The sequence below is a fragment of the Fukomys damarensis genome, unplaced genomic scaffold, assembly GCF_012274545.1.
Source record: "Fukomys damarensis isolate Sample0158 unplaced genomic scaffold, DMR_v1.0_HiC HiC_scaffold_17, whole genome shotgun sequence".
NCBI classification, from domain to species: domain Eukaryota; kingdom Metazoa; phylum Chordata; class Mammalia; order Rodentia; family Bathyergidae; genus Fukomys; species Fukomys damarensis.
The window spans coordinates 41576891-41589552 of record NW_022900929.1 but is presented as its reverse complement, the minus strand read 5'-3'; the positions used below and the strand labels follow the sequence as shown (position 1 = coordinate 41589552).

General features: G+C 36.2%; 1 protein-coding gene across 10 annotated transcripts in view; it reads left to right on the top strand.

Moving 5' to 3' along the window:
* Positions 1-12662, top strand: part of Fmn1 (formin 1) — a 378745-nt gene that overhangs the window by 157508 nt on the left and 208575 nt on the right. For all 10 annotated transcript variants that reach the window (XM_033765033.1, XM_033765032.1, XM_033765037.1 and 7 more), the window contains one exon: positions 9227-9288. In XM_033765033.1, the coding sequence (XP_033620924.1) occupies positions 9227-9288 (62 nt within the window). The remainder of the gene's footprint in view (positions 1-9226; positions 9289-12662) is intronic.

Genomic DNA, 12662 nt, shown 5'->3' with positions numbered 1-12662 from the left:
TTTTTTTTTTTTTTTTTTTTTGGTACCAGGGATCTAACTCACAACCTTGTGCTTGTAAGGCAGGTGCAGTGCCACTGAGCTAAATCCCTGGCCCTGCATTCAATTTCATGATTATACCTAGGGCATAAGAAATAAAATAATTACAAATACATTGAAGCCTTCTATGTCCCATCCACATTTCCCTTAGATGAAATTGTTTTTAATCTTTTGTTTTTAATTTTTTTATACTTATATCTATAATGCATAAAAATTTCCAAATACGTATAGTATGGTTTTTGTGTTTTGAAAGCCTGTTTTTTTAATTTACATTTTCCCAAAGAAAGTGAAATTTTCTTCCTGTTTATATATTAATAAGTTAGAGGTCCTTTGCCATAAATTTACTGTCATTTTGCCAATTTTTTCTATTGGTTGCTTTTCTAACTTATTTCTAGGATATTTTTATTCTGGATGCTGATTTCTCATTAGTCAGACACTTTGCATGTCTTTTCTGTATGTGGGGCTTATTTTTTTAATGACATCTTTCAACATACCTACTTTTGGTCATTTAGTATAACTGAATTTTTTAAATGGTTTCTTTGTGTTTTCTTTTTAAGTCGTGATTAAGAAGCTTTGTTGTATGCCAATGTTACAAAGGTGCTTTAAATTTTCTTCCAAAGTTTTTTCTGTTGTGTTTGTACCATTTAGATTTTTAATCTTCTGGATTCTTATACACGTATGGTTTGAGATCTAAACATTTTTCTTAAGGCTGATTTTTAAAAATAGTTTTAATTTTTCCCTACAAATTTCAGTGCAACCTCAGATCACGTTTCGATTCCATATGCCCATTCTCCTTAATACTTTCTTTTCTTTTCTTTTTTCTTTTATTGAGTTTGTTGGTACATTTTAGGTATACAGTACAATTACATTCATTATTGGGATCTTGTACCTTTATATGACAGGTCTTGGTTCTTATTTTTTCCCCTTGTCCCTGCCCTCCCTTTACCCCCTCCTCCCCTTACAAACACTTTATTTCCATTTTCTCGTATTTTTTTCTTTTCCCTTATTACCTTCCCCTACCCTTCCCATTTTCCCTACACCTTTAGCCCTTTTCTTCCTATTTCACATGGTCAGTTATCTCATTAGGATCTTATGTACTATTATAGCTTTTCACATCAGAGGAACTATTCAGTATTTACACATTCTTTTCTATTCTTATTTCATGATCTGTTTTTTCTATCCCTGCATTCATGCCAGAATTTCTTAAGTATGATTCTTCCCTATAATCTTTTTTTTTGTACCATGCTGTAGTTCTAGTTAATCATTCAATTATCTTTTACTTAAAAATTTCTTCTTTGTGTCAGAGTTTAGCCACTTCTTGAGTTTTTCATCTCAGTGGCTTCTCTAATATTTAAAAAATTGATGGCCACCTGTTGTTTCTTCTTGTCTTTTTCTTTTTGGTATGACATTGTTGCGATGATTTTTATAATGGTTGTTATTCTTTCATTTATCTTGGAAAAGATTCTGAACATTACTCAAATATTTCTAATACATGTTCAGTATTTAAAATTGATATCGAGTGATTTTGTGTTTCAGTTGTTGATTTTGTTGACTGTCTTGACAGTAAAGTTTCTCCATGTTTCAGAAGTTTGCTTTGAAGGTTCATAGGATGATTTAAGCAAGGTTTCCCTCATCTTCTTGCCCTTGTTGATCTTATAGTTGTCTCGCCTATTCCTCTCAGACCTCCGGAATAGAAGTTTGGCCTGCACCCTGTTGTGGAGCCTCCAGCTCATGCAGTTTTCCTTTACCACACCTGTCCCTTTTTCCAAGTAGCAAACAGGGCCCCATTTCCTGCCCTTCAGGGGTATTTGTGGAGCCTGTTGCTCTGTCAGTAACCCAACTCCTGCTGTCCTGCCTGCCCTGCCTTCCTCTGGAACTAGGGCACAGTGGGGCAGAGCCCAAAGCACCACTCTGGTGTTCTGTCCCATTTTTTTCTCCAAGATGTAATTCTGTTTTGCTACTCACCTGTGACTTTTAACTTTCTCACTTTGTAGTTTAGATTTCATTAGTATGCAGGCTTGGGAGGGAGGTTTAAAAAAATGTGAACTCACCACAACTGGCAGTCTATTGGTTCACTGAGTTTTTTTGGAAATACTCTGTACATGTTCTAATTTTTCACAGCGAGTTACCGTGTCTGTTCTACTCCACCTTTCAAACTGAAAAAAGAAAAATTCGTGTCTCACAGCTTCAGCTCACCCTGATTTCTCCGCACTCTTGCTCCAGACCAAATCAGTCAGGTGTTGCAATGGTGTTGTGTAGCAAGTGTAAATATGAACCCTTGTGATTGCCACCTATTGACGGGAACTGAGTACTTCATTTGTTGCCTTTTTTCCCCCTTCTGTCAGCCTGTGCCTTTCTACAAAGTATTGTTTCTTAGTCATTGTTGTAGGCTGTTTTTTTAAAATTGCATGGTTGGAAGAAGCATGGTAAGTTTGTGCGTGTGTATGTGGTACTAGGAATTGAACCAAGGGGATGGCAAGCTACATCCCCAGCACTTTTTTATGTTTTATTGTGAGTCACAGTCTGGCTAATTGGCCCAGGCTGACCTTGAACTTGCAGTCCTCCTGCCTCAGCTTCCCAAGTAGCTGGGATTACAAGTATGTGCCACATTTGGCTGAGATCTTGTTTTCCTGGAATTCTAAAACTCTTGGCATTTTTATCCTAACAATACAAAATAAGGATAAGAAGACAAGGTAAAAGGGTAAATTCTCCTAAAAGGGTAAATTGTCAGCCAAAATTTTGTTTTGTATCTATCAGATGGTCAGGCCCTGAATGCTTGCCTTTGCTATATAGGTCGAGCCAGAGACATAGCCATGGATTTATTGACCTTTGTACCTATTTTATAGCTTCACCCCAGAGCATAAAGGCTCGTTTGCTATTCTGAACTTACTCTTTTAGTATTAAATGATATAATTATATACGTTTACACACTTTAGTCTCATGACAGGGGAGTGGATGGGGGTATATATGTAAGAGAGAATAAATAAAACCCAATTTAACCATAATCTGGTAGCTTTGGTATAATAGAGAAGATGAAGAAATTGTGATCACATAACTTTCTGGTACTAGATGTCATAACTCACAGTGTCACTTTGATCCCACCCTCTTCAAACCTCGCTAGGGTTAAAAATGTATAGGCCTCGTTTAAAGATGTATGTAAAAAAATTCTTGAGTTTATAAGTGATTCTAGTGTTTGGATAAAGCTAGCAATTTCTAAGTTCCTAAGGATTTTGAATTTTGTGTATATCTGATTTTTTTATCCAGTCCCAAATAGCCAAAAAAAAAAAAAAAAAAAAGGTAAGGAAACAAAAGTGTGCAAAGTAAATGCACAGGTTCCTTGGGCATGAGTAGCATCCCTGGGACTTACTGCATGTGGTTTTGGGCAAGTTGTTTGATCTGTGCACCTCAGTGTCTTCATCTGCCAAATAAACTTTGATATGTTTGAAAATTTGTAAGACTAGCATGAGTTAGTGTGTGTAAAGTGCTTAGAACCATTCCTGAGAAATAGCACTCAGTAATGTTATCTATAATCATATTTAACAAATATAAACTCATGTAATCATTGATGAATTAATTGTGGCAATGGTTAATCTATACTTCCGTGTTCCTGAAATTATTTTTAAATCTGCTCTTGGCAAATTGGAGGACACAACCAGATAGCTGGCAGAAAAATTGTTTTGCTATTGAGAACTGATCAAAAAGGGTTTCTACCACAAAAAAAGTGGGGGAGGAACCAATTCATTTAAATGCATGACTAGAAAGAGCTTTATTTTCATGCAGGGAAGTTCTTTGGTATTTTCCCCTAAATTGAATTCTGCCAGTGAGGAGCCATTTTAGTCTTTCATATATTCTTTTCCTAAGAAACATACCTTAGGCTTTTTGTGGACTAGATTGCTTCATTTATTAACTTCCACTGGAGCTAAAGTGACTTCAAAGGGATCTTCCCTTTTCAATCAGTCCCTTAGGTTTAAAATCTCTGTGCCTCTTTTCACCCATTTTTACAGTCCCACAACTCCTGAATGCTAGGTTCAAGTTCTGTTTTTTAAAAAACACAAATACCATTGGTGTTGAATTAGAACCTCTACTCACCATCCTCACAACCATTATCTTGCATTACTTTAAGGCATTTGAAAGCCTAAAAAAAGTAGGAGGAAAAGGACATCCACTAACAAGACACATTTGGAAACCACCAATTAAATCTTTATATTCTGTAGCATTATCCTGTAACCTTCATATATTGTTACATTGTCTTGTGAACCCTCAAAATGAAGTTTCCATTAGCAAAGACATTGTCTTTTTCATTCAGTTTTGTGATTATTGGGATGACTGTGTGTTTTCCTGCCACCTGTAGTGATGGTACTGTTGGCAAAAATATTTGTTTAAGGAGGAGCTGGATCATGCTTTTCTGAGTGTTGACTTTGCAATGATCTCCTTCATCAGTTTGTTAATAGATTAGTCATAACTATATCTGTCACACCCTTATAGGTACAGTTTACACAAAATGAATAATTTCCCAAAATATACCTGATGTGATTTCTATTCAGAAGGTAGATAGCTGATTCCAAGGAACATCAGTTTTATAAGAAGTAGGTTCATCTACCTTCCTTTTTGCTACTTTGTAAAAGTGTGAGATTGATTTAGGTTTAGATATTTATCATCACAAGGTTAGGACACATTGTTTTTGCCTCACATTTTTTGAGTCTTATCTCCATGCCTGACTGGCCCCATTGCTTTGGACCTGTGGCAACAGAGCACACTATGGCAAGGGTGAATGGCAGGGAGGACCCATTAGCCGCATGGTTGGGACATGAAAATAGAAAGGAAGAGGCTGGATTTCCACAAGCCTCCTTGAGGATGCCCTCTTCCACGCCCCCAGTCACAGTGATCTAAAACTTCTAAGACTTCCCACCAACAACCAAAGCTTCCACAACCTCTCAATACTACCAGTTTGGGTATGAAGCCTTACACCTAGGCCTTTTGAAAAATGAAAGATCTAAGCTATATCAGTGAGGATTGCTGGGTAGGGACTGATGAGTATCTTCAACTTTATTAGAAAATGCCAAGCATTATCCACAGTGATGGTACCAGTTTCCGCTCCTGCCATAAGTGTGTAAGAGTTCTCATCTTTCAGCATCTTCTCCAATACTCAGTTTAGTCAGACTTCATATATAGTTGGCCTCAGATCCACAGGTTTTAAATCAGCAGATAAGCTTGAATTACAAATACTTTAAAAATTGGATCTTTACTGAAGCGATACATTTTTCTTGACATTATACCCTAAACAATACAGTGTCACAACTATTTACATAGTATTTACATTGTATTTTTAAGTGCCTATGATTTTTTTTGGCCTATTTTTTCATGGGTTCTATTTTCAGTAGTTTTATAGGATTTAAATACATAAACTAGATATTGTTTGATTATATTTGTTTCAAGTGTATTTTCCTTCTCTGTGTCTTTTTCTTCCTATGATGTAGTTTGAGAAAAAAGTTATTAATTTGAATATGGTCAAACTGACCAAATCCCCTCTTTATATATTGGACTTATTGTATCTTTGGAAATCTTGTCCCATTCCAAGATTATAAAAGCATTATGCTCTGTTGTCATGTAAAATATTCATAATTTTCCTTTTTATAGTGTAGCTCTTAATGGACTTGGAATAGATTGTTATATGGTATAAAGTTGGGCTCTAGTTTCACATTTTTTCATAAAAATACCTATTTCCATAATCTATAGATATTTGAAAGACTAGTCTGTGTGTAAGCAAAAATCTTTAGGGCTACTTCTTTCTCACATAAAATGATCACAAATTCATAGCATGTTTCTATTTTAGTCTTATTTTGTATCTGCACATCGATACCATTCTTAGTCACATTGTAATAATTAAAAATGATTCTTGCTAAGTGGTAAATTAATTTTAATCTACATTTTAAAAAATTCCTTGGCTCTTTTTTGGCATTTGTGTGCCTCTGTTTTCATATACATTTTAGAATCATCTTCTTAGATTAAAACCCTCAAGAAGTTTTGGAGGATTTTATTGAATTATAGATCAATTTGGGATAATCAGCACCTTACATTGATGACTCTTATAGATAGCAAAAACTATGGCTTGCTTACTGTCTTTCTGTATCTTTCTTGGTAAAATATTTTAATGAAGTATTACTATTTTCTCACATATGGTCTTTGCATATTTTTCCTAGATTGTGATTTTAGGGATACTTAAATATCTTAAGTTTTGTTTTTTAAATTATTGCTAATTCAAAGTTTTTTTTATCATATACGCTTTTATTCATATCTAGAAACTCTGCTAAACTCATATATTCTGATATTTTATCTTTTGAAGGCTTCATGTTTTCTTAAATACGCCATAATGAATAGTAACATGTTTTTCCCCTTATAATCTGCATGTTTTTGTTCCTTTTCTTGTGCTACTATATCTGCCATGGTCTTAGGATGATGCAAAAAATACAAAAGGTAGTAGCAGGTATCTTTTTGGTATGCTGACTCTTCTAAAGAAAAATGTAAACGTATGAATTTGGCGCAGGTTTTTAAAACAACTTATTACAGACTTTTTGCTTTGAATTTGACACATGCACAGTTCTGTGAATTTTAACACATGCATGGATTCATTTAACTACCACTGTAATCAAAATAGGATATAAGTTTATCATCTCTCAAAATTTTTTTGTATGCTGCAGCTGTATGGTCAAATCCTCCCTTCATCTCCAGCCTGTGGCAACTACTACTCTGATCTGTTCTTTGTCCCTCTACTTTGATCTGTCCTGGTTGTCAGATACACATAATTAAACACTAGTTGGCCTTCTGAGACTGATTTCTGTTACTGTAGACTGTGACTTTGAGATTCATCCATGATAGTGCCTGCATTCCGTTTTATTGCTGGGTTGTATTCTGTTCCATAGACACACAAAGGTTTGTCAGAATATTCATTCACTGAACTAAGCATAGTTTTTGGCTCTGCAGAATGTTCTCCTTCGTTTGATTAGCTTCTTAACCTATTATGCTTCAGTTTCTTCATTAATGGTGATAATAATGGTACCTCCATCGTAGAGTTATAGTAGAGCTTCAATGAGTTAACATACAATGTACAATTGACCCTCCATATCTGAAGGTTCCTTATCCATGGATTTAATGAACCACAAATCAAATTAATCAATGAGAAAAAAATGCATCTGCAGTGGGTATATACTTTTTTCTTTGCCAAAGAATTTAGTATAGGATGTGAAGGTGATCTGACTGCGACATCTGTCACCCCATTGACTTCCAGGATTGATTCATCTGATCTGGCAGGCTAGGCAGGTGTCCCCTTCCTCTCTCACCACTCATATGTGTCCCTCCCAAAGCTGCTCCTTGGTAGAAGAGGATGATCACCCCTGATAGAGGAGGACCGTTTCCTTGGTCCAGGGTATATGAGTAGCTGCGCGCCCCTGCTAGAACCTTCAAACGAGCTCTCCAAGAATTTAGTATAATGACTATTTCCATAGTGTTTATGTTGTGTTAGGTACTATAAGTAACCTGAGATGATTGAAAGTATATGGGAGGACGTGCATAAGATACATGCATGTACTATGATATATGTACCTGAGCCTCTGTAGATTTTGGTATCCTTTAGGGGGTCCTAGAATCAGTGCCGTGTTATAATCAGTACCGTGTTATAACTGTACTTGGAATGATGCTTGTTGTATAACATCTGGTCAGTTTTGTCACCAATATCAACAAAGACTTTGAGGTAAAACAGAAATTGACAAGTTCAGAGAACAGCAGAGGCCAGTACGCCTGAGGTGTAATTTCTAGGAAGAAGAGTAGTATGAAATGACAAAGAGAGGTGTGTGGGAACTACATCATGGAAAGCTCTATGGGCTGCAGTGGGGGATTTTTATTTCATTCCAAGTGCAGTGGAATCCATGGGTGAGACATGCTCTGGTTCATGTCTTCAGGAGATTACTCAGGGTGATGGGATGAGATTTAGTTATGGTGTTGGTAAGTGTGACAGCTGAGTACCCTACCAGCGGGCATATAGCCATCTAGGAGAGAGATCTAGTGGCTTGGGTCATAGTGGTAGTTGTGGGAAACAGTGACAGTGACAAGTGGCTTGGATGTAGAAGCCACAGAATTTGCCGATAATTTCACAGCTCAATGCAACATGTCCTCCACAAGAGCAGCAGTGTGGCTGTTATAATTATCAACACTCTTCTCCCTATGGAGCTTTCCCAAAGGTTTCCCTCATCTACTTTTGAATTGAAGCCTCATCTTTCATGCCTGATCTGTGAAATCCACATAGAGAAACAGCCTGTCTTTTGTCTATTTAAAATAAGGTCTGATTTCTTCCCTACTCATGTGTACAACCCTGAATACATTTCTAAAACTAGCTTATCCAGGAAAAGAGATCATTTTGCTTTGTGGCTCTCTGCATGCAGCATGTATGTATACTTCTGGGACACCACATGCTTAGCTATCCTGGAAAGTTGTCTTGACTGCTTACCCAGCCTGCTGGTAGTTTCAGCTGTTGGCGGCAGTTCCTTTGTACACTGGGGATTTACTATTGAAATAAACATTATGTATTCTCAGTTGAAAATTGGACCAGAAATTTATTTTGTCCTTTTAGCCTCAATTCACTCTATAATCTCTCATTCAAATAAGAAATCATCTTAGGGCCAGGGATTTAGCTCACTGGTTCCACCGCCTGCCTCTCAAGCTCAAGGATCCAAGTTTGATCCCCGGTATAAAAAAAAAATGAAATAGTCTTAACTTTCTAAGGTAATCTGAACACTAAAATTGGCCAAAGGTGGTAACTTAGTCTTGCTTTCAAATGGAGATTTTAAAAAAAAACAATTAAAAATAGAGTTCTCTGATCTCATATAGAAAATGTGCTTATATTTCATGCTCTTAATACATCTATGTTTTTTCTCTGTGGGGCCTGTGCTTGCATCTGTTCCTTAAAGACAAATTCTGACCCAGTCTTCATCTGGAATGCCCTCATCCTATTAAAAAAAAAAACAAAACAAAAAAACAAAAAACCCTATGGAATCTCTCCTCAAGTCAGTGTACATTTATAGCATCTGTTTATTCAGCTTATTTGTAAGAGACATCTGAGATCTAGGAGATGCTCACTTGAATTTTGTACCACATTTTATGCTTTTTTTTGTAACTGGCTTCTTTTGTGATCTTACAGAATACCAAGCTGCTATCTTACACTTGAAGAGGGAGCACAAAGAAGAAATTGAAAGCCTGCAGGTATATCTCTTTGATTCTACTAAGCTGGCCATCTGATACTGACTTTTCCACAGTGTTGAAGTAAATATTCCTCTTGTGTTGAAGCATTTCACTAGCAGGCATCAGCATCTTGGACCTGCCAGAGGGCACTGACTTTATTGTGGGATGAGGGTCTTTCGTTTAATAGATTTCAGTTTCTCAGTTTGAAAAAATGCCCTCCATGTCTTTGGGTAGAAAAATGGGTGTTTTGCTTTTAAAACAGGAAAGAAGATAAGAGTATTTAGACTTTTACTGTCAGCACTTGTTATCTTTCTTTTTTTTTTTAAGTGATAGGTATGATATGAAATGATTTAAAGGTCATCTTTCCTGTGCATAGTAAATTATTTTTGTTCTGCTTATGTACAGTTTTGTGTTCATGTCTGTGTATCTCTGAGTGTATCTTTCTGCAGTGTGATGTCCTGCAGATTAAGGCACTGAGATCCTCATGGCAGAAAGTTATGCTGAGCCATTCTTTAGCCATGGGCAGTGCTGGAAAGTTGCCAACTTGCTCCTCCTTTGTGGGCTCTCAGTGACTGAAGTATCTTTTTTTCCTTGTCCTGCCATCTAATGATTTTTTGCATTTGTTTGCAGTGCTTGGAAGCTCAAAACCTTAATTTCAAATGACTAGATATGGAATCAGAGTCTAAGTCTAGTTTTGATGGCTGGGGTAACCCCATACTTTGGGAGTGAATAGGAGCAAAATTTAAGCAACATTTCTCTTTCTTTTTTCTTTTCTTTTTTGGTATTGCGGATCGAACTTGTGACCTTGCTCTTGCGAGGCAGGTGATGGAACTACTGACCTAAATCTCCGGCCGGCCCTAAATGACATTTCTGATGCATATTTATTATTTGCTAATTTAATGAATTGGTGGATAGAGAGTCTAATTATTTTTTTAATAAGTAATTTGTTCATAAATAGAAACTGTATAAATTTATGGTATACAACATTTTGAAATATATATATAGTATAGTGTGGAAATCAGGTTCATTAACATACTTTAAAAAATCTTTATTTTTATCTTGTTAATTTACTGTTAACCCTGTAAACAAAGATCTTTGGGCTATATCATAAGTGTCTATTTCTATACCAACTAAAATAGAACATGTACCTGAAAATTGACAGATGCAAACATATGTAGCAACTCAATCATATATAACCTTTATGCTATCAAACTTTGTTTTTAAGTCTTATGGAAACTTGAGGCTGTTTTCGTCTGCTAATGTTTTGCATAAGTTTGCTACCCTAAAACACTGTACAAATGGTTTTCCACAGGAATCTCAAAAAGAGCTAAATAAAAGAGAAAAAAGTTGTTGAGCTAAAAAAATCCCTGCTTTTTTTTAAAAAAATGAGACAGCTGTAGGTGTTTTAACATTGAACAGACAGATGAACAAGATTTAAATCAGAGTGCACTCTCAGATGTATTTGGCCAAGTTGAATTACAATAGCTCTTTTTCAGCTTTTAGGTTTGCAACTATAAATAGACTAGTCAGAACTTTTTGTAGGTCAATTAACAGAGATCTCTTGTAATAAGAATCAGAAGGAATTAAAAACCTTTTGCAGGGCTAGGGATTTAGCTCAGTGGTGCCACCTGAGTTCAATCCCTGGTACCAAAAACAAAAAACAAACCAAAGTGAAAACACCTTTTACACCTGTGAAAGCAAAGACAATTTTTAAGTTAGGCCTAGGCTGATGGTTTATAGTCTTCTTTTCACTAAGTGATAATATGCTTTAAAATAGCCAAAATACTATATTCAATTACATATGAAGTCATTGAAAGCCGCAGAAATTTTTTTATAAGTATCAGGGTGAATGAATTCATGCCACACCTCATTGAGGTAGATTTAAGGAGTTCAGCAAAGGAAATGAGTCCATTTCATGAAGTAACAAAAAGTGGAAAAGTACCTCTGTCTCCTAAGGGAAAAGAGTTGTGGAGGCTCTTACCAGCTATGTTGCAAAATGGCCACAGTTACCTCCCTTCTTCATCTTTGTTCTGTTGTGAAAGAGATTCCCAGCTGTCTCAGAGGATTTGAAATTGATAAGGGATAATTTATGAAGCAGATTTGCAAAGAGGATTGGTGCAGCGGTGCTTCTATAAGCAGGAGTTTTTGTAACAGCCAAGTGTAACAGCCAAGTGGTAAAGGCAAACTCTTATATTTCCCCAAGTTGTAAATTAGACCCATGAAGTCTAGTCTAAGACATCTAAATACTACTCACAGTAACAGCAGTTGCCAATTGCTCACAATTTTTGAGTTCTTACTCTGACAGGCCTTGTTCTAAGCACTTTGTGTATATTATCTCATACCATCTGTGTAAAATCTTGTCGTCGTGCATCTAAAATGATGAAAACTATGGTGTGTTAATTAGCTTTCTATTACTTTAAAAAATACATAAACTAATAAATAGGAGGAAAGGAGTCAGGTATGGTGTCTCAGATCAAGAACAGAACCTATTTTTCTCCACGAGAAATAATAGAAAACCAAATAATTGGTTCTGAGGTCCAAAAATGTATTAATTTATAAATTCTTACAAGCTTATGACTATAAACTTATAAATTCTTTTTTCCAGGACCTAACAAATTTTACTTTGATTTCCTTCTTTATCATGGTTCTCACAGTTTTCCTCTTAGGTTCACTAAGTTTCTTTGGAGCTATGGTTATAATATTTTACATAAATAAAGTACAAAAAAAAGCAAAGCTCAAAACACAGTGATGCATGTTGTAATGCATTAACATAAGCCCCGTGTGGTGTTGAGCGAGAGCGACACTTAGACTGAAGTGTTACCCTTTGTGTCTGTGGGGAGATTCAACGCATGGCTCACTCATGGCGCAAATAACTTTTTTGTGGGCTAGGGATTTAGCTCAGTGGTTCTACCACCTGCCTTGCAAGCACAAGGACCTGAGTTCAATCCCTGGTAACAACAACAACAAAAAGGTTTTTCAAGTCTGATTTTCAATTTGACTATCAAGCATAGTTACAAACACCAAGAAGGTATGTTTTTCAAATTTTGCTGTTCCAATAGTGGAAAATTTGAGCTTGGAGCCATTCAACAGCTTAGGTGTCACTGTGTATTTGGTTGACTTCAAATCTCCAATGAGGAAGTGTTGACAAGTCAAGAATTTTGCATGATGACAGCCTGCCTTCTTTCCTTCCTTCCTTCTTTCCTTCCTTCCTTCTTTCCTTCCTTCCTTCTTTCCTTCCTTCCTTCCTTCCTTCCTTCCTTCCTTTCTTCCTTCTTTCTGTACTTAGGGATCAAACTCAGGGCCTTTCACTTGTGAGGCAGGCAGTGGAACCACTGAGCTAAATCCCTGGCCCATGATAACAGTATTTCATGTCATTATAATGTAACTACAGTGAA